Below are 24965 nucleotides of genomic sequence, written 5' to 3'. Positions count from 1 at the left end.
ACTCATGTCATTGGTCAACAGAAAAACAACCACCATTTAATAACAGATAGAAAAATTATCCTGCTCGCAATTACCTGTATGGTCTGTGCTTGTTGACAATTCAGGTCCTCATACTTATTCATGTGCAGAGAATAACAATGTAGCAGATCAAGGTTTGGATTTAGCATGTGGCGTTTGCAGAGCGGTTGCTGTGGTCCTGAGAATAACTGTTCCTGTATGTGTTGTTCCTGAGCGGCCTTAATGAACAGCCATCACTTCTCCATTGATGTTTTAAGTGTCAGCCAAAGAGACAAAGACTTCCTGACCTTCGTCAAGATAATTGTTTGAGTCTCAACTGTGACACTTTCTTTAGTGGCGAAAGCAAAAAGCAGTTTTAAATATAACATTACTGCAGCAGTAATGTAATATACGTTTCCTTTGTTGTTTTTTTTCCTTTGTTTGGCACAGACCTTGCACATTGAGTGACTGAGACAGTTGCTTCCCGCAGCCACAGTGGCTGTCATGGTGATGGTTCCTGGTTTGGTGGAACTACAATCACCCAGATCTTACAGTGGGACCCAAGTGTCCCGATGACAGAGTGGGTGTGTTTTCATGTTGCAGACGTGCCCACTGCATCCGCCCCGCTCCCGTTCCCACAACCAAGAGGTGCTTCCCAAAATATGGGCGGACAAGAGGCTTATTTCAACTTGTGTGAGTCACTATTTTGTGTTGCCCTTTAAAATTTGAAATTGTTCACTGAACATTGGTGAAGAGGAACATGTTATTGAGTTTCAAGCAAAAAGACGCATTCACTGACAATGAAAGCTGAGCATTATGCGAGTGATTCAAACATTGTGGGCATGCCAATGTCAGCAAAGTGAAGAAAAAATTAAAAGATGAAACTGATTTTATGGTTTTATACATCACCATGATATATTCAACTTTTACAAAAATAAGCTGCTAATTAGTCCCAGATGGGAAATTATTTATATATTTTCTTTTCATATGTCTTGAAATATGACAAAACAAAATATTATTATGCATGCTGAGCTCAGTTTGTTTTGGAAGACAAAACTGGCAATTTTACCTTGATGTAAAAGATCACCCCCATTGGAATTAAAAGATTGAAGCTCACTTACAATGTGCAAATGGACAGATATTAGCACAGAAATATTAGTGTCACTCATTAGATAGTCAAGTCATAAACAGGCCAAGGGAGTCTTAATAAATATTATTTGTACTTTTAATTACCATTCCATTTCCCATTTGGGATTAAGAAAGTACATATCTCTATTCTAAAAGTTACAAATGATTTAGAAAATTCCTTAACTTCTAGCCAACGCTAAATCTCCCCATCACCAAACACAGATGATTGTATTACCTTAACCTTGCACAGGGCTTAAGAGAGCGTGCTTCAGGCTGCCTTTACCTTGGCTATCGTAGGCCGTGTGTACATGCACAGCATGCTTGCTGCTGGTGAGCACTGCAGGGACTAGGTAGCGATGACACTGGGAAGGGAAGATGGTACTTACAGGGATTCAACCATGATTGAGCACCAGAGGTAGGTGATGCAATGGCTGCCATGCTAGCAGCCTTATTCAGTTTCTCGTTGGAATGGGCAGTCTGGTTGTATCTCGGAAAGAAGTGTAATTCTCATGTTTCCGTAATAGGTTTTGAGGAGGTTTATCACAGGAGAGGATGCTGATAAAAAATAAAAAACGCATTTGAAGACTGGTTATAATTGTTTGTACAAATGGTGACAGTGTGATATATTTCAAAGATGTTTAACATTTTTATTATAAGAGCCCAATCGATGTGCAGGTCTAATGCATGTACGACTTTACTATGCCAATATATAACACCCATATAAAAGTGTATAAATACACTTGGTACAGTTTATTTGTACAGAATCATTTGCAATGCTTGCATGCATAGTCAATGCTTCCATCGTTCCTGGGGGAGTGACTTAACTGGTCCTCAAATACATTATCATGATTTATGCTCATTCAGATCTTAACTTTATTTCTGCGGCAACGTTTGTGTCCAATTCCCCATAGATGTTGACAAATGCCAGCGTTTGTTCCTAAAGAAAAACAGAATATTTATCCCCTTCTGCAAGGCCCAGGGAAGGAGAGTGAAAAACAACAATACAGAGACATAATTCATGCATCCTTTATTCTATTGTAAGTGATAAAACATCCATTGAGTTGCTTTCTCTCCCAACAGCCACACTAATGACATTAATCTGTTTAACGGCACATTTAAGGCTTTTTAAGTCATTTTGCTTCACACACTATTACCAAAGTCTGGCTCTACTAGGTTTTTTTCTGCATTTGATTTGCATATTACAATTCCAGTGTTAAAATGAAATGGACTAGGACAGGCCCTTTGTCATCAGGCCGTGAACGTCAAGAAGATATTTAAAGTTTAACATTACATTAGTTATCTTACAAACTGGCTCCAAAGACAGTGAAAAAATCTATCCACATTTATACTGAAAAACCTCATAAAAATGTCAGTATCAAAACAATAATTACAACTAAAGCAGGGAGGTTTAAGTCTTCCTTTAAAAACGGGAGCGAATAAAGAGCATATCGTGGACTGAGATGGCAATGATCAAAATCTCACCTTCCACAAAAAAAACAAATAATACAAAATAATAAGTCTTCAAAACGGGTGTCAAACCTCACAGCAATACATAGATCCATAAGACGATTACAATGTCGTTTTTGCAAATCTCCTTCAAGTACAAAATCCTTCTTTGAAAATGTATGCATGTGGTTTAAGGGTAGCGTTACTTCATTCATATCAGAGGGGAACACGGCAATACCGTCAGAGAGCGGGATGTTAGTCAAACAAAACAGAAAACCAAACCGGGCTCAGGGAAAACCAAATCATCCAGCGCTATGTGGAGGTGGAAATTCAAGTGCATTGCTCGCAACTCCTAGAAGCACCTAAAGGAGTCGGTCCCTGGCGGAGGCAAGAGGTCTGGGGGTTGAGAGCCCAGGAGAGGCCAGACTAGCTTGTACCTTAGCGGTTAGCTCAACACATCACAGTCTTGGTTGTTTTATTAATGCGTGTTTCACAGTGAGTGACTGAATCCTCCAAACGAATAGCAGCAGGTTTCCGGTCATCTCCACAACGAGAGACCGCGAGAGGAGGGGCAAACGCGGAACAACAAAATTACTTACTACTGCCGTCTTATGCTCATGGGAACAACAACAACAACAACAAATGTCCATAGACATAAGGCTTTGTTTTGTCTGTAGTGTGTGAAATGACTGCGTGTTGAACACGCTTTCACATAAAGCTAACAATCTTCAAATGGAGCAAGTTCACGGAGGAACCGGGGAGAGAAAAGGGGAGGAGGTGCTTACATGTTAAAAAAAAAAAAAAAAAAAAAAAAAACTTTCTCTCTGTGACCACAGGTAAAACGCAGCACCCATACTGACTGGCGCAACGTTACAGTACGATTCAGTCCACTCTAGAGCAGGTACCGAAAGGGCATCGTTCTCATCGTGTTTCTGCACACAGATGAACACTAGAGCTGGAAAAACTCAAGAAAAATCACAATTCAGTCGTTTCCCTTAAGAGAAATATGGAATGCAAATTACACACAAAAGAAAATGCTTGACATATACAAAATAATAAAATACAACCACCTGAAATGACAAGCACATTAAAAGTGCAATTATTAAATCAACCCTGAATGGAAACCTATTATAAAAAAATCTAAATTACATGAAATAATGCGAAACCTTCCATCATCGATGGGGGTTCGGATTTTCAAAATTATTCAGCAGGTTACAAAACAAAATAAAAAAAACGTGTGCTTGAGAAGATGAAGAAACAGTCAGAGCAAAGTGAACTTGCCCAAGATTTAAAGCCTGACCCAGAGGTCCCAGAGAAGCACAGGGGGACAGAGAGGGGAGGTTTAATGGAAAGGAGGGGTGAGACGGAGGGGTGAGGTCTAAAGGGATGGAGAGGAGAGGACCGGTGGGGCAGAGAGGGGAGGTCTAATGGAAAGGAGGGGTGAGAACAGGTGGGAGGAAGGGGTGAGGACATCTGTGACAGAGAGGGGAGGACTAATGGGAGGGTGAAGAGAGGACCAATGGGAGGGTGAGGAGAGGACCAATGGGAGGGTGAGGAGAGGACCAATGGGAGGGTGAGGAGAGGACCAATGGGAGGGTGAGGAGAGGACCAATGGGAAGGAGAGGACCAACAAAGGCGGGGGGCAGAGCGCTGGGTCAGTGCAAGGTAGGAGTGCAGTGGGGAAGGCTGACAAGCACTGCAGCTGATTGAGAAACACTGAAGCAGGGACTCGAGTCCTTGGCAAATGTTTGTTACGGTCCTCATAAGCACCTAGTTTGGGTGCATGTGTGTGTGTTTGTCATGGGGGGACGGGGACAGGGGGGCAGGAGCAGAGGATCAAGCAGAGGAGTGCAACAACGATTCCGGGGTCATCCGGGAATCAGGAAAAAAAGCTCCACGCACGCGAAAAACCAGCCGGCCGTAAAAGGGATGAAGACAAGGATGACGGGGAGGGAGACGAGGAGAAAGAGGCCTCTTAATAGTGGTGAAATGCAGTGCGGGCCGCGCCAGTCGGGCCAGTCAGCGAGCAACCCAACCGGCCGGCCAATTAAACCAGCCGGCCAGCCGTCCGGGCAACCGATCGTCGGCGAGCCAGTCAACCGGCCAGCGTGCCGGTGCCCTCAGGAGGCGGGTAGTTCGACGGTGATGAACTGCTTGAGGCGCTCCAGGTACTGGGCGTAGAGCTCGATGTCGTTGTGGCCGGCGCCCTCCACCCAGAGGGGCTCCACGGCGCGGGGGCAGCGCTCGTACATGGCCAGGCCGTGGGAGAAGTCTATGACCTCGTCTTCCGTGCCGTGGATCACCAGCACCGGGGACGCCACCTTGGACACCTTGTCGATGCTGGGCAGAGAGAGGAGGGGAGAGAGGAGGGCCGGGCGTTAGGACTGGCTCTCGACAAGTGCCACCGATCTGCAATACGGTAACATTGCATCTTTAGTTTAGGTGCATATTATCCAACAAGCGAAATTACACCCGGCTACACAATGTGCTTGGTTGAAAAGTATTCATTAGGGCATAGGTCTCACCCTCTTTCTGACACTGTCGGATTCTGGTTTTAATTGCCACACAATTGTTTACACCACACACACACACACACACACACACACACACACACACACACACACACACACACACACACACCTTTACTTCAAACCTGAAGGCACAAAATGTATGGACTGCAACTATTTTGCAGTACACAAAGCACTTTGGAAAGAGTTGACCCTTGGTGGGTCATTGGTCACCCAAGAAGCTCTGGGACCCGCTGCAATGCATTATGGGAGACAATGTCTATGTAGGGCATAATTTGCACCGAAGGGTTTTCTGCCGGATGGGGAATACTTGAGCAAGAGGGGAAAGACATTGTTGATGTTTTTGTCATTTGATTGAGGATGCTGGTGGTAAGCGAAATATGACCGTTGACCTTCATGCCACACGAAACCTACATGAGCAAGCCCGATACTAGTGCTGTACAATTTGAAAGGATTTGGTTGCTTCTCATTGGTGCCCCGCAGGAGGGATATATGCATTGAGCATCCGATCAGGGCAAAGCAGACATGAAATTTAAATGTATAGTTAAGAATTCTTACAATTAGGTGACTTGTAGATGCCATTTCAGCAATCAGGTACACATCAGCTTTGTAAAAAAGACGGCCAGTCTCTGAAGTCACAAAATACACAGGTAGAGTCCTTTAAATTAACTTTATAAGCGATTGCAAAAACAATCTCGCCCTTTACCAAAAGTTGAAGGGCATTTTAGGACATTAACAAGCCTATTATTCCTCTGTGTCCACCAATCCGTTAAACGCGGCCACATTGACACCATTTCGTGTTCCAGGCAGGCTTGTTTAATGAGTGCCTTTCAAGGGTTAGACGGAGGGTTCGGACATGGCCGCGGTTATCTGCCGCCAGTGGCTTGCACAAAGCGCACGGTGTCGTTTTCACAACAAGGGCAGCTGTACACAGAAACCCAGGAAGCCATTAACCACAGTCCCCAGACCTCATCATTGTCCAGCCGCTGCCACAGACAGCCACCCGTTCTGCTCAACAGATAGCCATCTAACCGCAGACTATGTGGAGACTGAAGGTGCGAGTGAAGGCCTCACGTCCAAAACACATAGGAGAGGAAATGGGTACTCGCACGGCTTTGAATGGGCTTAATGACTATGAAGCCTCCCTAACAGACTCTGTGGGGAGAAGCCCGCGTTCTTTTCTCTGTGATCCTTTGGTCCCCGCTCTGCATGCTAATTGTTTGGCTAATCGCGGCGGCCCATAACTAAGTGTAGCGAGAGTTGAGCACCGCCGCTGCCCCCGCTATTCAGATGGAGGTTAGCTGGAAGATTAGCGCCAGGGAAATCATTGCAGGCTAATTACTTTCCAGATGGGATAAAACTATTATCCTGTTCGGGGGGGCAGTGGGGACATACAAAAACGGGAAAGGGACATATATGCGCACGCACGCACGCACACAACTTCAGCAGACAACCAAATGTATGTAGCTCATGAATGCACTTTCACACACTTTGTGGAGGCACTGGTAACTTTCATTCTACTGGCCTACGGGGGCTGCACAAACCACTGCCATACAGCCACTATCTTCCCTCACCTTTTCGTCAAATTCACACACCTGTTTGCACTATCAGTTAATATTCCAGTCCATGCCGCAGTGCAGGCTAGGATATCCTACAGAGGCAGGCGACTCATTAAAAATGAACACCGTCTGACCGTTCATTTACAATTCACTCACACCCAGACGAGCCACTAGGGTGGCGTGATATTTCCTCCCTAAGCCCGGGATGACGACGATAAGCCACCTCAACAGCTGTGATCCCGAGAGCTGCTAAAAGGGCTGGGGCACCCAGGTGTCACAGGCTTAAAACTACCAGGGGATGAAGGGTCATGTCTTCGACATAGGCTCGCACCTCTTCCACGATTATACATATACAGCACGAAAAAGTACAAACACCCAAGCATGAACAGCCCATGGTGTGGTTGTAGCCGAGTCCTAACCTCTACAAACAGATCGACTTAGTTTCGGACCAAACACAAAGATTTTAACTATGGCAATATGTTTGAAAGTGTCCTCAATTTCATTTTAAGTAGCACTCAAAAACCAATAGTGTCAGACATGGAAATAAATATGTTTATTTCAAACATTTAGCCAATTCTTTCCCTCAGAAACGGTGATGGCACATCTGAGATGGGAGCTGTTCACTGCACGTACCGGCAATTTTAAAAACAGCAGGATGACTATAATTGTTTTTTTTCATATTTGCTTGTTTTTTTTTATCCATCACAATTTTGTGGATGTTTTCATTGAATAACCTTTTGTTCGTTTGGACGGTCATTTGCTTTATAATTTAATAATAAATAATTGTGGTGTCAAAATAGAACAAGGATAACATAAAATGTTCCCAGGGCTAGACAATATGGCCAGAAATTATATCTAAATATGTTTTTTATATTGATTGATCAATTAATATAAATTATCAAAATAGGTATTTAATAATATTGCTCAATTTACAGTTTTAAGAGCATTCTACTTCGATCAGAACCCTAAAGAAACCAGAAGGTTACTCTTTTGTATAACATACAATTATTTATTATCACCACCACCACCAATAGGTGGACAACATTCATCAGAACCAACGTGGCTTTACAATAAACTGAATAAACACTGAATAAAATAATGTAAACAACTGCTCTGATTCTGATCACCTCAAATAGTTTAAAACGTCTCACATTTTAGAGGTAGTATACTAAACTTAATATAATAAATATGTGAGAGTAGAGCTGAGGGAGTGATGTTCGAGAAAAATATTTTCGCAGTGTGTACTTGGCATCCATGACACTCATTAGCTACTTGAAGCCCTGCTTATGGGTATAATATCATTAGTTATACAGTACGTAATTGCACTGGTTATTTTTATATTGCTTCAATTTATATTTGTATGGGGTAATGGCTGAATATAAAAGGCTGACAAATTCAGAAGTTCGGCCAGCATTAGGGCTGGGCTGTCCGTAAAATGTGAACCCAGAGGTCGCCGTTAGTTTTTCTGTACTTTACGATGGGTAACAGACTACAGACAGTACCGGAACTTCCATATCAGGATTTCTCAGTTTGTTTGTGAGGCGCTGTAAGTCCTCAAGCACTCACGTAGCCTATTGCGTTCTGTTTGAACGTATTGCACTGAAGCAGGGTGATGCACCGACTCAGTGATCGATGCTGTTCAATGTATATCGAAGATATATAAAAAAAATAAATAAAGAAAAAAAATCACAATATATATTAATATAGATTTTTCGTCAAGCCATTAATGTTCCCTTTTTACTTCTGGCTAAATTCAAGCAAAGGATTGTTTAAGTATAGTCTTAGTCTTGATCTGAAACATTCTCAGCCTGTATGTTGATCAGCGGACACCTGTCCTGTGGCTGTCGTTTCCATTTTATATCAAACTCGACCGACGCTTGAAGCCTAGAGGCCTTCTGAAAGGGATTGTGAACCAAGGAAAGGTCGTGGTGGGGTTCTGGGGTAGGGCTGACCATTTTGAAGTCGGGTTGTGGTTCATTAAAAAAACCTGCCCATAGACGGAGAGAGAGCGGTACTGAGAGCGAGAGACCGAGAGCGGGCGATAGTTAGGGAGCAAACAAGGGCCTTGCTGGGATCTCCCATCGGGCTTCAGCACAACTACAATGTAATCACCAAAACGTGATGACTTGTGAAGAATAGCCCCACGCCAACAGCCCTCTCTTGCTCAGTGTGCGTCTCGTCCACCTGGGGCCATCATCTCGGCTCTGCCGACTTTTGATAGAAGCTGTTGCACCTCACCTCCCCCTTCTCCTCTAATTATTCTACGCCCGCGGTGCACCTCCTGCCTGGTATTCATCAGAAAGAGAGGAGGCCATGATTGGAGTCGTTCACTGGTCGCTTTTTTTACTCCGATGCCGGCTAATTGCCTGCAGAAGACCTACGGCCCCTCCAGGTGCAACCTGTGAAACAATGCTTTGGTCCTAGAAGATTTAGATCAGGGAGTCTGTAGGATCACCGATAGGGCTCGCACAACACAATGCATCGGTAGATTCTTTGGAAGCGATACTACAGTGTCGGGAGGACTCGAGAGGATTGTAGTTCTGTAAAACCCTAAAATCAAGATAAATATAGCCGTTATGTAGGCTAATGAAAACTTTGTTTTGCTGTGTCTCACATGAGGACATTTCCAAACACAACAACGTCTCGTCAGTACAGATAAAATAATTACTACAACCATATTACGTAAGGTTGCAATGCTACTTTGTTCCCAAAATGGCAGCCGTCATTGCGATATGATGTTGCGAACTACAAGCCATATTATTGAAAATAAATCAAGTTGTCAAGAATAGGTGTTGGGCTGAATATTTTAAAGGTTATTTACTGTTGAATAATTAAAAAGACGTACGCATGTGAGCCTACAGGAAAATATAAATTTAGCGTCAGTGTAGAAACAAAAATACTCCCAATTTGCCACCAAAAATAAGACTCACACATCCCTGCCAACCGTAGACGCCTCTTTTCAAAACTGTTAGGTTGAAAGAGCTGCCGGGGTGCCAGTAGAAAGTCGGGTTCAATATGCGGGTAAAGATTTTCTTGATAACAAACGTATCAGACACCAAACTATCCATCTATATCTCTTTATATGCATGAAAACATATGCATCGTGTATGAAGACACGTAGAGGACAGTTTCGGAGGCATCGCCCTGCCTCGGAAGACTTAATTTGACATGGTTGGACTAGCTTGACGAGCTGGGGGATCTTAAAAGGCCTCTAGGTGGGAAATTGTGAGTGTGCATATGACCCTGCGATCAAAGTCTTCAAACCACATGGCACTGGTTTGAATGCACATGAATTACCATTACATTTATTTTTTACAAATGTAGTCATTCAGCAGGCAGCTTAGATCTAAAATGACGGGGGGTAGGGTTAAGGTAACCTATGGATTAGATAGAGGCATAAAAGTAGACCATGGGCAAACAGAACCTTTTGGTTTGGAGTCAACCACCAAAACCTCTACGACTACACAACCATAGATTAAAGGGCCCCTAATTTCACCACCAGTTGCAAATTTGTCCTAGCCATTTAAAAATCCCCCCCTTCCTGTGACATTTACATCACAGGTTTATCTGTCCACCTAGATAGATAAGCCTACCACAAGTCAACTGTTGTTGACTTGTCAGCCAACTGCTGTTAGGCTGATCTATCCAGCATACATCTAGGTAGAGGCTAGTGATTAGAGATGCAGCGATAGACTAGTTTCACATTCAACACGCGCTATTAAAACGTCACGGTTTCATAACGGTAAAGGCTTAGCAACAACAAGTTTCTGGTCTCATTCGCAAAATATTGGGCAATGGTTGCACTGTGAGGAAAATTAAGCAAACAGAAAATTGCCGGCCAACATGCAGACTGAAGACAGAACAAAAATTAAGTTTCAACAGCGAAGCAGCAGCTTGTATCGCAGGCGGCACCTGCTGTCAAGAGCAAGATTCATTATTGGGGGGGGGAGAAATCGAGCATTGAAGCTTTGCATCTGCCCAAAAAGCGCCTGTTGCCGTGTGTGGGAGTATTTCCAGCCAAAGATTGACCAGGGGGTTGTTCAAGACGACGGATATCAAATCTGTTAAAAAGTTGTGGCTAAAAGGTGCTTTTACACCAGACTCGTAGCAAATAAAAAATGCCAAAATCAGACTGATGGGAATAATCGGCAGATTCTTATATAATCAGGCAGATGAAAAAGATGGATTATTCCACCTAAATAGCCTTGTGAAGACACGCTTAGACTGTCCTTTGACCAAAATATCCAATGTATTTAGAGGATTCAATTATACTGGAGATTTACTTTTTAATCCTAGTGTAAAATAGTGTAGCGAATGGCTGTTTGCCGATTAGGGGGATTATGATAAGGGGGTGTGTTTTGGGGATGTTAATTTTTGAGGTGGTTCCGCTGTTTAATAACTAAAATTAGGCTATCACTCTCCCGCAGGAAGTTGGTATCCAAAAGGAAACTGTTGCGATACAACTGCACTGTGGGAAGTGAATATAAGATGATTTTGATAACATGAAGGGACAAGCATGTTCGGGCTTTTAACTATATTCGCACCCCACAGTGCAAATAAACGTTATCTTGTAGTGCCGACTGTTATAGACATTGTAGACTTCCAGCACTACACTTTTGGATCTAATTAAATGGGTAGTTCGGAATTTTGGACATCAGACCTCATTTCCAAGTGAGCCAGTGTATTTATCATTGGAGACCATTTTCAACATGTTTCATTCAGTCTTTCTAGTTGCAGAGGTCGCCGGTGCTAGGCTAGCGAAAGTCGCTGGGAACTGCTAGCCTGCCAATAAAAACAGTTTTACCCACTCCACAGTACACCTGAGGCAAACCAATTATAACGCCAGACTATCTATGTAAATGTCTGTTGCATTTCGTTTATAATCCCTGTAGTTGGAAGCCCTACCCCTATATGTGCAGTGATTAATAACACCTGCATAAGACATGATCTCAATTCCATTCTTTAATTTTAACTAAAACAAACACAAACAAAATTAATGTTAAATGTTGAAATAAAAATGTTGAAATATTGTGTAGAAAAAATACAATCGAACCTCCAATAAAAAAATACTTGAATAAAAAAAATAATGTGATTTTCTACATTTGAGTGTGAAATAAATCCATGTGTAATACTCATAAACAATCAAACCGTCAATACAGGGTTTTTCCTTAGACTATAATCATACCATCAAAATCTATAAATGTTGCAGCTCTACTTGTGATGCCACTGTCACCGTGCAGTAGGGGTGTGAAGATATTCGGTACGTACCTCAGTTTTTAAGTCACGGTTCGGTATGTTTTTCGGTACAGCAGTTATTATTTTATTTTTATTAAACAATTGGATTTTGATTTGATTTATTAAATTGTATCAAACAAATGCCTAACACAAATGAAAAGACCTCAAATACAATTGAGGATAACAACACAATAAAGTCCAGGACTTCCATTGTGGTCCTCAACACAAAACATCAGGACAAGACAAGACACTCACAGAGTGTGTGACAATAAATAAAAACTTTATTCGGTATGTACCGAGATTAAATGTGCATCGAAAATTTAGGTACAAATAAGTGTATCGTTAATAAGTAAGTATAAGTTAAGTATCATTACACCCCTACCGTGCAGGCCAGATTTTCAAAGCGCTCATAAGGGCTGATCCCACTCCGACATGGTGGTAAAACAGCTGCCCTAGTGTCAAAACCATGCGAAAACCCCTCTGTTCAACTTGGAAGACTGTCCCTACCTCCCGGTGTGGGAGTTCACGAGTCCTTACCTGGGGAAGGCATCGAAGCAGTAGGTTTTGCGCGTGTCGGGGAAGGCCACCCGCAGGCCGGACATGAGCGGGGAGTGCAGGATGACGGCGGCCACCTCGTAGCGCGCCGCCAGGTCCACGGTGGGCACGGTGCCGATGCTCTGCCCATACAGGATGATGTTCTCTGGGGTCACGCCATACCTGGAGAGGAGGGGGGGGGGGGGGGGGGGGGGGAAGGGAGTGGATGGGTTAATTAGGATCACTAAAAAGGGCAGATTGTGCAGGAAGGTACACTGTAAACCCAAATTGGGGAAAGGTCTTGAGGAGAGACACACTGTCGGGCACGATGTTCCACTGTGTGGAAGTCGTTTGCACGCCATGGCTCCACAGGATGGACACAATCCCTCCTCAGTTCTCTAAACAATGAGGTTCTTCAAAGAACATTTTGTAAACACTGACTATGGATTAAAAACAATAAAACAATGAGTGGGATCTTTCCAGTAGGGCTGGCGCCACAAAGGTGAGATGTATGACCCTAGGATTAGACCCATGATTAATGATGTAATATCTTAATAATCTAACTGGGGGGGGGGGAAACACATTTTGATTAAGATATTACATCACTGGGACGATGGGCAATATGAAAGGCAAACAAAAGACAGCGAGAGGGGGAGTGAAACCAGGCCGAGGACGGCAAGAGAGCCGGACGGAATCAGAAAAGGACAGAAAGTGGGGGGGGGGGGGGGGGGGGGAGACGTCCATTATTTATGGTCTGTGTGTCAGATGGAGCGCCGCTCCTCGAGCCCTTCAGCACCACGAGGTGTCGCGGCAGACAGAGAGCTATGTCAATATGGGCGTCTGATGCTGCATATGGGCCGGCTCAAGGCATGTCTCCAATCTCAGCCCCATCAAATTGCTCCATGGTAAGAGATCACCGACATTTATAAAACTGTCAGACCGGAGGGAAGGCAGGTGGGGCAGGGCTGCAGGGAAAGGGGGGGGGGGGGGCCTACGGGGCTCATAGTCCCTGTGCAGCATGCAAACTTAACCCCCCCGAACCCCCATTCCTTATTTGAAGGGCGCATGATGAAATGTCCGGCTGTGACAGCTGGCCGACTCTTGACTTTTAGACACCAACACAAAAGATCTCAGCAGTCACCCGTGCACTATAAAAGCCTGCTAAGAGGGATGGAGGAGCAGAAGAAGAGAGTGAATGGGGATAATAGAGCACACACACACACACACACACACACACACACACACACACACACACACACACACACACGACAGGGTATAGCCTGACACTAGGTGAAGAGGTAGTAAATCTGACACAAAGCAGAAACCCAGCAGGAAACGACGTTAGGAAAGAGCTTAGAGAGGTGTTGGGAGCTGCAGGACGGAATGTACCTTTGGCTGACACTCGCAAGGTGTAGAAACTTAACTCTGAGAGCCTCTCACGTCTATGATATTGTGCTGATCTTAGGTCATTCCCTTCATCCACTCCTGAGTTGATGTATTCAATGCGGGCCCATGTTTAAAAGCCGATTGTCGGTATGCATTGGATCGAATCAAAATCTGCTCAATTGTGGTTGAGATTGATTAGCATGGGAGTTTCGTCAGATGGGCTGCTACTACGAACAGCCGAGTTGTAGATAACCTGCTGGCAGCAAGCTTGTCGTTTGGCAATCAAACCTCCACCTTTTTTATCTTTTACGGGCAGTACATAAAACAAACGCAAGTTAATTATCTGGCAGAACAGAGTGCTCCCGTATGGCGACGTGGAGTTAGTAGCAGGATTGCAAGGCCACAGACCATAACACAAAGAAAACAACAAAATAGTCACTTGAAAGAACGGATAGAACACAGAGGCCTGAGAGAAAAGACCGGTTTAAGCCAGCCCCATGTCAATTTCTTAAGTGACAACCCATTTGAATAGTGCCAGTTATTTCAAGGCAACCTTCGGGCTACATGAAAATCCATCAGAAGAGCAAATCCTAAAGAGGGCTGAAAGGACCGGCATTACTTCAACGGCCCAAAGTAACTTCATGGCTAAATTAAATGGCAACCATTTCCCAGGAAATGTACAATTGTTGCAAAATGAGTGCCAATGTTTTCTGTAATTTGATTTACTGTAATGGAGCTATAGTCAAGGTTCCCTGACTATACCTGGCAATACAAAATGTGACTGCAGGCAGAGCAGAGAGCACTCAAGTGTAATGACGGACCTTGTGGAAATGGACGGGCCATTACAGAGGATGGCAGAAGCAGATATTAAAAAGGTCCCTGCTGGGCACTCCATCAACTAGGTTAGATACAACCTCCGCACAGAAGGACCTAGATGCACCCCGACCTACATGCACACAGATGGACCCAAAAGGTTACCTACACAACCAAACCAAATGTCTCATATCTGTTACATAAACTGGGCCAAACAGACCTTAAAACATACTAATGACCATCTACTCTGGGGTGGTTACCAGTTTCTTTCATTTGAGATGTATTGCACATAGTAATGGCCATGAATGTTACTTTGCTAGCAGTCGAAATTATGGCCGTGTTCATTAAGCTACTGGTGTTCATTTGGCATACAGATATTGCTCCATGTTTTGAATTGCAATGCAGAAAATCAATTCTTTCTCTCCCTCCATTTTATTTTTCTCTTAATTACTACTTCATACCTGACAGCAATTAATGTTAATCAAGTTCAACTGGACACATTCACTCATTACATACCCATCCCAGCTGCTTTGGGAAATCTTTTTTGTCAGGCTACACAGATAAGACCAAAAGGTGAAAGAAATGGAACAGAGTTCAGAAGAAACAAAGAATGTAAAATGGAAAGTGGGAAACAGTAAAAAAAACCTGATGAATCTGCTGGTTTCACTGCAGACTCAGCTGGAGGAAGTGGGGGTTTCTTGTATTTTCATTGAGCCAGGAGCTGGCTGTGCTTTAATAACGGCACCCAGAGTTCAGTTGCAGCCCTTTTTTTCTGCCGGATAGCAGAGTGTGTTTACATGTGGGGCACGTTTCCATGGTCTGGCCATGCGATCTGGTGGTTAAGCCTTCCACTTTAGAACGGCCAGGCCATGTCGTTTTCGTCCCCCCTCCGAAACCAAAAAGCAAATATAGAATCTTTTTACAGAGTCAACCACAATTTATTTAACCCGCTTTATTTTATATCAGGATAGTCCAGTGGTTAGGGTGTTTGACTCTAAGCCGAAAAGTTCTGTGTTCAACTCCAATGTACATAATCTACCTGTGTGTCCTTGATGGATGACTCACCCCCTTTTGCTCCGGAAAATAAATGAAAATTGTCCTAAAAATTGAGTGCATGAGTGTAACTGGGCAATGAGTTCAAAAAGGAAGGTTCAAAGAATATTAAACTCCATAATGATGGTGAAAATCAAATACACACACCAGCAATTTAGCTCAGAGTCTGAAATAAAACATGTTCAATTTGTACAAAACAGGGCAATTTCCTTGCCCTGGATTAATCTAGGAGCCAAGCTTGAAAACCTGCTGCCGGAGTGACGTTATTTCAAATGCGTGGAAAAAGAAATAGAGCTCAGTGAAAACACTTGTGACTGTGAATGGAAAGCTACTGAGAGGGAGAGAGAGAAAAATCGAGAGAAAGCAAGGGCGAGACACATTGCGAGAGGACTGCCTTGTTTCCGAATGCAAACTCTGACCAGCGTGAAGCAGCCTGTCCAAACATCCCATGGCGAGCCTCCTTGGAAATATTGTTGGAGCGCCATGACAAGCATGCCCAAACCGCAGAGTCACTGTAGAGCCAACTTCAAACACAGGTAATATAGGATGTGTTTGTCTTGCAGGTGTGGAAAATCAATCAAATTGAATTGGCAAAGAACCTGTGTTCAGTGTCAACCAGACTTGACACGGAGGACAGTTTCCTTTGGCAATTGAATGATCGGTACTGGCTCAAGGAAATGATAACAAATTAGGTGTTATGAATCCTTCAGTAAAAACACAGGTCTGCTGTTAAGCGAACCTTCGGCCACTTTGTCTATTTTTTTGAATACACGCCTTTTATATTTTGGCAGGAGATTTGTCTCCAGGTCAATGTTACATTTGACTACCATTGACTAATAATTTTATTCATTTCATTTAGCCCATAAAAGACTGCAGGGCTATGAAATATTTGATATAGAGGCTGAACATGTAGCTTATTCCCAGTCTGCCATTCTTTTCATCGGTTGAGGTCATGGTGTGATGATCTCATGAGCATTGGTCATTGGTTTTACATTTCAACACAGCCGCATTGGATAAAAAGGGAATTGATTTATTCACAACAACAAACACCTAGGACAGAGTTCAACTGGACAGAGGCTCTATAACATTGGGACCTGACCTTTGCACTTGTTCTGAAGAGGAGGCCGTTAAAAACAATGATAAATGAGTTGGAAACCACCAAACGCACAAGATTAAGAGAAGTCTCTAAATAAGAATTATCATGCCTGTACACAAGTCCAGGACTTGGGGATGACTGATGTGGTATTCTGCTCCAGAACAGCCATCCCCCCGCCAATGAAAGTGCTACAGCTGGATAGGATTATAACTGGTCATAGCAGACAAGAGAGTTTTGCATGTCAGATTAGTATGCCCCATTCTCCCAATTATTTCCGGTAATAACCAAATCCCTCCTGTATGTGACTTTATTGTCATTGCGTCCTGCTCTATAGGGGCATTAGAGGGGTGGCAAATTAATTCAATTTGATTGATAAAGCTGAGCCATTTGCCAATTCATAATTTCCTAAAATGTAATTAAGTCTGTACAAAGCCAAGTGGCAAAAGATTACCATTAGCATAAATGCTGGGCCTCAATTAGGCAGACATCGCACAAACTGGGCAAACTTTTAATTGTATTCCGGGCATGCAAAGTGAATATGAGCAATGACCTCGTCCACAGTGCACCTGTGCCTGTGCGGCGCCAGGGGCTTCCCGTGATGGAATAGGCACCGGGTGGATGATCTGATCTCCATCCATGATGACAGCATGCCTAATTGTGTAATCTCTCAAAAGGATGGAGATTGAAGTGGAGATTGTCTCGGGGTTAGTTAAACCGAGGCTCACTGTTCGCTTTATCAGACAGGACGAGCGGTGACAGTCAATCGATGTGATGAAGTGGCCCCAAATTCACCTCCTGGTCCTAGCGCTGAGCTTCTACGGTGACATTTAAATTCAGCTAACCCTGTGTTCTCGGCTATATGAAGGAATAAGAAATCATGAGCACAATGTTCTCGAACACTCTAAAGCCACAGGCTAATTAATTCATTGGTATGAATACCGTGTCACATTTGTATTGATGTCCCAATTTGAGCTATGCTCTGCTGATATTTCTCTTTCCAAATAATTGTAGTGTGTGTTGGTTATGTTAAGTGAGTTAATGCCATTTGTTTTCCATTTTTGATGCCTGATGAAGGTCAACCGAGTTTGCGCACAATGCTTTGTTTAGCAACGAACACACCATTACAAAGGATCAGGTCACGATAGTACGATCTAAGACGTTACGCCGTGTTAGATATAATTTGAATAACTATACAAATGCGTCACCGACAAATCCTTGTTATGGCACTGAAAAATGAACCGAAAAAGACAGTCGTTTGCACACAGCAATCTATCAGTGAAGTGACTGCTGCTTTGGTCGTGCAAACATGGGTTTCTAGAGGAAACCTCCAAGGCAGAGTAATGAGTTGAGTTCCTACTGCTTGGCAATCAAATGAGTGTTTAAGGGCACTGCCTTAATGATTTTCCACCAAATGTAATTAAAAAATATATTGAATAAACATAAACCTTCTCCACAGGCACAGACCCCCGTAAAAAGAGCGGAATGATTAACATGGTTTTCACGGTTGGGAAAGCAGCTTTCTAGTGCATCGGTTAGATATTAAAAAGGGTTATTCTTGATGCTCGATGGGAGGAGATGTATGTAGAGCATCTGTCAAATTAAATATGAAACGGAATGCATGGAATGAAAAAAGATCCAGGTCTGTTTGACACAATCAGAAGCCTCTATATTAACCACACTTTGACAAGATGGTTACGATAACCAAAGTTTAATTAGACCAAAGGCTGAACATTACCCGTGACTATTGAGTTCACATTTTCTATTAATTAATGTTGCATTTCTTATCCAAGGTAACCGTAAATAAAACTACACGTTAATCGGGAGAGGTCGTACAGGTACTGGAGATATCCTTGAAGGAGAGTTCCTCCTGATTGTCTATAGATAGGTGTCAGACATCAGGGATGGAACACAGATCCTTCCAGCTGGGAGCTCCTAGCCATCACGATATCTTGCCCATTCAAAAAGGAAAGAAACCATTCTGAATAAGAGACTGTGTGAATGCCCATCGGTAAAACCCCTCAAATTATCCCTGAGGCAATGCGGGAGAAAAATTAGAAACAGACAAAACGTATTTTTTGTTCTGCTATAGTAAGACCTAACATTTATTTTAAGGCGTCATCAGCAACAAAAGGAACAGGGGGAATCTCTTGGGGTCAACCTGGTAGGTAGGCAAAAAACATCTAAACCCGGAGCACTTTCTGTACAGACAGCAGAAGCCGAGGAAAGTGGAGTAGTTCTCCACAGGCCACCGTACACTTTCGGTCTTTGATACCAATTATAAATGATCCTTCCTAATGTTAATCTCACATTTTTTATTTTATTATTTCCGGCAGTAAAGTATGTCAGCTGGCTGTTTGAATGCGAAATGAGATGGATTAAATAGAGCGAATAGAAAAAATGATATAATGGCTATAAGGGGATTGTGAAGCCCCTTGTAGTGCACTGTCCCGTCCCGTTGTCTTTGGGAGTTGGTTTGGGGTGCTGGTTTGCAAGGACACATCTTCTTGAGGGTCGTTAATCAATTGCAGGCGGCCATAAATAAAGTGGTCAGCAGCAATAGTCACTGCGCAGGTTTATCATCATCATACGTGTGAGTGTCTGCACTTCCCACTTCATTACAGCTGCTGTTGCGACTGAAAAAAGGACATTTGAGTGGCCTTGCTGCAACCATGTTTGGCCCTCAGCCCTCTCATTAACAACACCTTGTTAACGAGGGAGGTTGTTAAAGATGTCTCATTAACATCCATTTTTGTTTTTCACACCATTATCTGTACACTGTCTAGAGACGGGTTGTATGAAAAACCGGTCGAAGGTTACCCGTTTCTGAGACGCTTGATCTAGTCTGTGAAGCCATCCTCGAACCATCAGAAGCTACTAAAGTGGTCCCTAAAAGGTGAATTATACCTATGGCATAGGTACGTGCTTGGCAGGGCTGTACAGTGCGAACATATTGCTTGCATATGCAAATAAGAAATCACTTGTGCAAGGAGCACATTGAGAGAATTTATCCTTTTTAATTTAAATAAAAATGGCACATTGCCAGTTTTCACAAATAGCCTGACCAAGGAAATAGCTGCAACATCCTACTTCACACATTCCAGTAGAAGTTGAGGGTAGTTCATTTACCGCGTTCGAGACTGAAGATTTCAGACAAAACTGCTTCCAACTGGCAACTGCTTGCAAAGAATCCCAAGATAGCCTTGTGAAACTGAATCTTTCCCTTCGCTGCTCCAAGCCATATGTGGCTGTTGAAGCGGCAGAGACCGGGTACTTATGCTAATATTATGCCAGGGGAAGGGAGGTGGAAATGCCCTGGCTGGTAGGTCCCAAAACAAAAGACTAACTCCAAGGAGTATATTGCTCCTCGAGAGAGAGAGAGAGAGAGAGAGAGAGAGAGAGAGAGAGAGAGAGAGAGAGAGAGAGAGAGAGAGAGAGAGAGAGAGAGAGAGAGAGAGAGAGAGAGAGAGAGAGAGAGAGAGAGAGAGAGAGAGAGAGAGAGAGAGAGAGAGAGAGAGAGAGAGAGAGAGAGACTTAATTACTGAGAACGCTTTGCTTCTGGGCAACTGGTGAGAAACAAAATATTAACACTGGGATTTCTCACCCATTTCATTATTCCCCCTTTTAAATCAAGTCCCTATAACGTCAAACACAGACAGGAACGTTAGGATGTGATGTAAAGGTTAAAACACACTTAATATACACCTAACCATTATCAGCAGATGCCAAGGCATTTGTTCTGTTCCCTGTCCATCAGTGTTAAACCCTGTAACTGGAGCACGCTTTCAACCAGAGCAACTCAATCAAAAACATGGACGAGGTACAGTCCAGTACACAAACATTTACTGTCTTGTATACGACATGCAACAATAAAGAATATTTTCTTTTAAATGCGCACCTCAGTCTCAAAGCAGTGTGTCAACACCAAATTGAAACAGGTAGATTTGTTCCATTTTGGGCCGAATTAGAGAAAGCCACCCAGCCAGAGCAGTTCGTATATGCTTACCTGGGTTGGGCAAAACATAGACACAACTATGGGGTGCTGCTAAACACCTCCACATAATAGATGTAAATTGATGGCCAACTGCCCTATTTCAGAACGCGGTTATGCCGCGAGAGGAGGTGCGGTAAACAACGACAAAGACGTTAACCTGGGGTCTTAAGAAACCGGCCAAATCTTTAAAGGTCCCATGACATGCCACCAGGTGTGGTGTGATTAGCCGTTATAAGCCGTTTTGAGAAACTGTCTGTTATGACATCATAGGTGGGCGTGTCCGCCTAGATGGCGGAAACCTGGTGGCATGTCATGAGACCTTTAACAGATATTCACACTCCAATAACAGCGATATGACACGGTGAACTAAAGACACAAACACCGGTATGAGCCCCCTGTCTGACGACATTTAACTGCCCAGGAGATGGGGCTTCCAATGGTATCCTTCTCTTGGAACAATACACAAATCCATGTGTGAAACGCACTGCATTAGCTTGGTGGCTGTCACTTCGTAGTAAGCGAGATCAATATTTAAAAATATAAATAAATTTGTTTGCTACTGGATACCAATTGATACCATTACCATGAATAAAATTAGCCTTTTCTGGGTTTGAGCATTGTTGGAAACAAATGGGATAATGCAAGTACTTGGGGTGTAACGATACTCATTCGTACCGAAATTTTTCGGTACGGGTCAAACGGTTCGATGCGCGTTTCATATCGGTACGTACCAAAAAAAATTATAATATTTTTGTTTTATAAGTTTTTATTGATTATCACACACTGTGACACTCTGACACTGAGTGTCTTGTCTTGTCCTGATGTTTTGTGTTGAGGACCACAATGGAAATAAGTCCTGGACTTGATTGTGTTTTTATCCTCAATTGTATTTTATGTATTTTCAATTGTGTTAGGCATTTGTTTTATACAATTTAATAAATCAAATCAAAATCCAATTGTTTAATAAAAATAAAATCGGTGGTACTGAAAAACATACCGAACCGTGACTTAAAAACAGAGGTATGTACCGAATCGTGACTTTTGTGCATTGTTACACCGCTAGCAAGTACACAACTCAACTAAATATAAAACATAATTTTTTAGATATTTGAATCTGGAAAAATGACATATACCGTTAAACTGACATTCAATACATGTACATTTGTGGAAACAATTGCTGGCATTTACAAAAAATAAATGTGTCCAACTATTTAATTTGTTTTTTAATTGATAATTTAGCATTATCATGGAAGAAAAAGGGTGCGTCCGGGAAGTGGCGGTACAAGTTTACTTCCTCCTTTCAGATGTTAATGAATCAGAGGCAGGGTGTGTACCTAGCAACATTACCTTGAAAGGAAAAAAACGATACATCCATTAAAAATGTTGCTGTTGACACATTTTCATGGCAGCCCTACTTGGCTCTGAAATGTTGCATGGTGGCCAGGGCCACTATGCTAGCATTAAGGGAGAACCCTGAACTTAAATATATTATTTATTATAATATATATTTGATTTATTTAGCCCAGAATATAGCAAGGGCTTCTCCAACAAGTAATTAGTCCAGGCCAGTATCCTCGTCAATTCAGGTGACATTTTGGCTGGAGCGGGCTAATTTTAACAAATACAAAGTTCAAACTCAGGTTCAATAAGCAGTTATACTTGAGCTGTATGCAATAGTTCTAAAGCTGTTTTATCCTATGCAAACTTCTGCATCCATTGCCTGGGCTGATCACAGCAGAATAGTCAGTGTTTCCCACATACCTGCATGAGCAACATAGTTTTGCAAAGCTAGTGGTTATCCAAAACAATCAACTTTTAGCAGAACCACCATCACGATAGACACCACAGCAGGCAGCAGAAAAAACAAGTAGCTCAGCAAAGGCCTGAGGTAGCTAGTGAGCTGAACCAGAAGCCAAAAAGAGAAAACAGGAATTGCCCATCAGACAGAGACAACCAGAAAGAGAGGTAAAGCTCCCCAGAAAGGCCAGAAAGGGATGGCCTGGCGTCTAGTATTCAGGCTTCAACAATAAGGGGTGCCCAATGGCACCGTCAACTCAATAGTCACATCAGGCAAGAATAACTTTGAACTCACTGTCCAAATCAGGCCGCTGTCAAAAAGTGCAGTATTGTAATGAATGATAAACAAAAAATCACTTGCATGGTTCACTTGAGGAAACAAGGTGACTGGCCTAACTGGAATTTCATACAATTACATTGAATGTAAAATGTGGTCACATTTTGGAAAGAGCAATTATTCAGGTGAAGTTTGAGCAACTACACATTAGAATGGTTTAACAATCCTCGTCAGACTTGTCAGTAATGCAGCAGAAAAATCGAATTCACTGATCTAAAACAAACAAAGCAACATTCAATGCTTACACTCAAGTTCCAAATGTGAGTAATATGGTAAAAAAAAAAATGGCAATAACAAACTATGATTGTCATAAGTTACAGAAAATTTAATGAATGAACACAATACAGTATTAAAAAGTTATCCATCTCAGAATATTCAACAGCTTGATGCCTCATCTCCAAACTGCAAAGCATTAGGTCCATTTAGTAACTGAAACAGTATCAGATACTGTGGGCAGTTATCAAATGTATGACTTTATCAGCCTCATATGGGGATTAGAAAAGCAATCTCAGGATAGGAAGTCGACTGTTACAACCCAATGACTCATCCTAGTTTGGCTACTTTTGTATGAGGTCATTTAAATGGCATGACGACAATTGTAACAGATTTTAATAGTGTCCTACATAGACTGCTTTATTTTGTGATTACACACGTGTAAGTAGCCTAATAACTAAATACGTAGCAGTGTATTGATCACTTCTCGTAAGTGATCAATGTATTTAGCCTTAAAAAAAACAACACTAGTTTAACTCTGATGATGCAGCAGCATCATCATCAGGTGCATAGCAACCCCATCCCACTCACTTGTTCCTCAGCACCTGCCACGCCGCCTCGATGTCTGCATAGAGGTTCTTCTCGGACGGCTTGCCGCTGCTCACCCCGTAGCCCGAGTAGTCGTAGGAGAACACGTTGCAGTTGATCCTGGAGCCCAGGCCGATGTAGAAGCTGCACATCTGCCCCAGGTCCACGGCGTTGCCGTGGGAGAACAGCAGCGTGTACCTGCTGTTGGGGGCGCAGCGCACAAACATGCAGCCCACCCTGTTGCCCCGGCTACTCCTCGTGTTGAACACCTCCACGGCGTCCAGCTCGCGTTGGGAGTACTGCCAGTCCGCCCGTTCTGTGAGGTGCAGGCTGGAGGCCCCCTGCGGGTCGGTGTGCACCGAGTAGGTGGGCTCCGGGGGCAGGAAGGCCAGCTTGGCGGCGATGCGGCTGGGGCAAGGCGGGCAGCAGAAGAGCCAGCAAAGCTCGCCAAGAGAAAACACATTCATCCTGGGGCCTTGCTCGGGCATCGAGGCTCCGGGGGACCAGAGACACTGGGTTTGGGTTGGGTTAGCAGCAGAGCAAGCAAGCCTTGGTGAGGTACCGTATGCCCGTACGTGTGGTGGTGGTTAAGAGGCTGTTAGGAGGATTACTGCAGGCAGGGTCTTCAGGCAGCGCAGGGTTGGTAGGTGGCTAACACGCTAGCCGGCTGCAGACTGTTAAAACTCCGGCTTCATCTGTATCTCCGAGCGGTTACGCGCCGTCAAAGGTTCGCTGCAATACTGGACACATCAATATGTTGCGGGCAAGCAATTTTTGACGACTCGTAATACATCCATAAAGTGTTTTTTGCTAAGCGAACAGGTTTGGTAGCAACACAATGTAAGCGGCCATATCTTAAGACTAAGCCAAATGTAGCACTTCCGGGCAAACCGGACATCCTGTTGCGCTCAGATAGCATGGTTAAATCCACATTAATATTTACTGATGTTGCCAAAACAAACATTATTATAATATCAACGATAAAAAAATAATTCGTGTAGTGCTATTTTATATCGTTTATTTAAAATTAATATTTTCTTCTCCACCCACTGTGTGTCTTCATCGTACTACTACTAATAGTATAGGAATCCTCAACAGCATCATCATCATCATCATCATCATCATCATCATCATAATAATGAATAGCAGTATTTGCTAAATCTAAATATATAGTATTTCCTGATCGTCTCAGTCGGTATAATAATAAAACAATAATAATAACAATAATAATAATAATAAATATATTTTAAATATATTATTTTAA

The 24965-nt window shown here is 43.0% G+C and overlaps 1 protein-coding gene across 1 annotated transcript; it reads right to left on the bottom strand.

The window, feature by feature from the left end:
* Positions 1-2135: 2135 nt before the first annotated feature.
* Positions 2136-24545, bottom strand: abhd17c (abhydrolase domain containing 17C, depalmitoylase). Its single transcript, XM_084476514.1, has 3 exons — positions 23705-24545; positions 12431-12610; positions 2136-4911 (listed from the first exon to the last, which is right to left on the bottom strand). Exons 1-3 carry the CDS (start codon positions 24187-24189, stop codon positions 4692-4694), a joined length of 885 nt encoding a protein of 294 aa, XP_084332640.1. The 5' UTR covers positions 24190-24545; the 3' UTR covers positions 2136-4691.
* Positions 24546-24965: the final 420 nt, after the last annotated feature.

This window comes from Micromesistius poutassou (assembly GCF_964030765.1).
Source record: "Micromesistius poutassou genome assembly, chromosome: 12".
NCBI lineage: Eukaryota > Metazoa > Chordata > Actinopteri > Gadiformes > Gadidae > Micromesistius > Micromesistius poutassou.
Note: the sequence above shows the minus strand (reverse complement) of the source record. Positions and strands in the feature narration are given on the sequence as shown.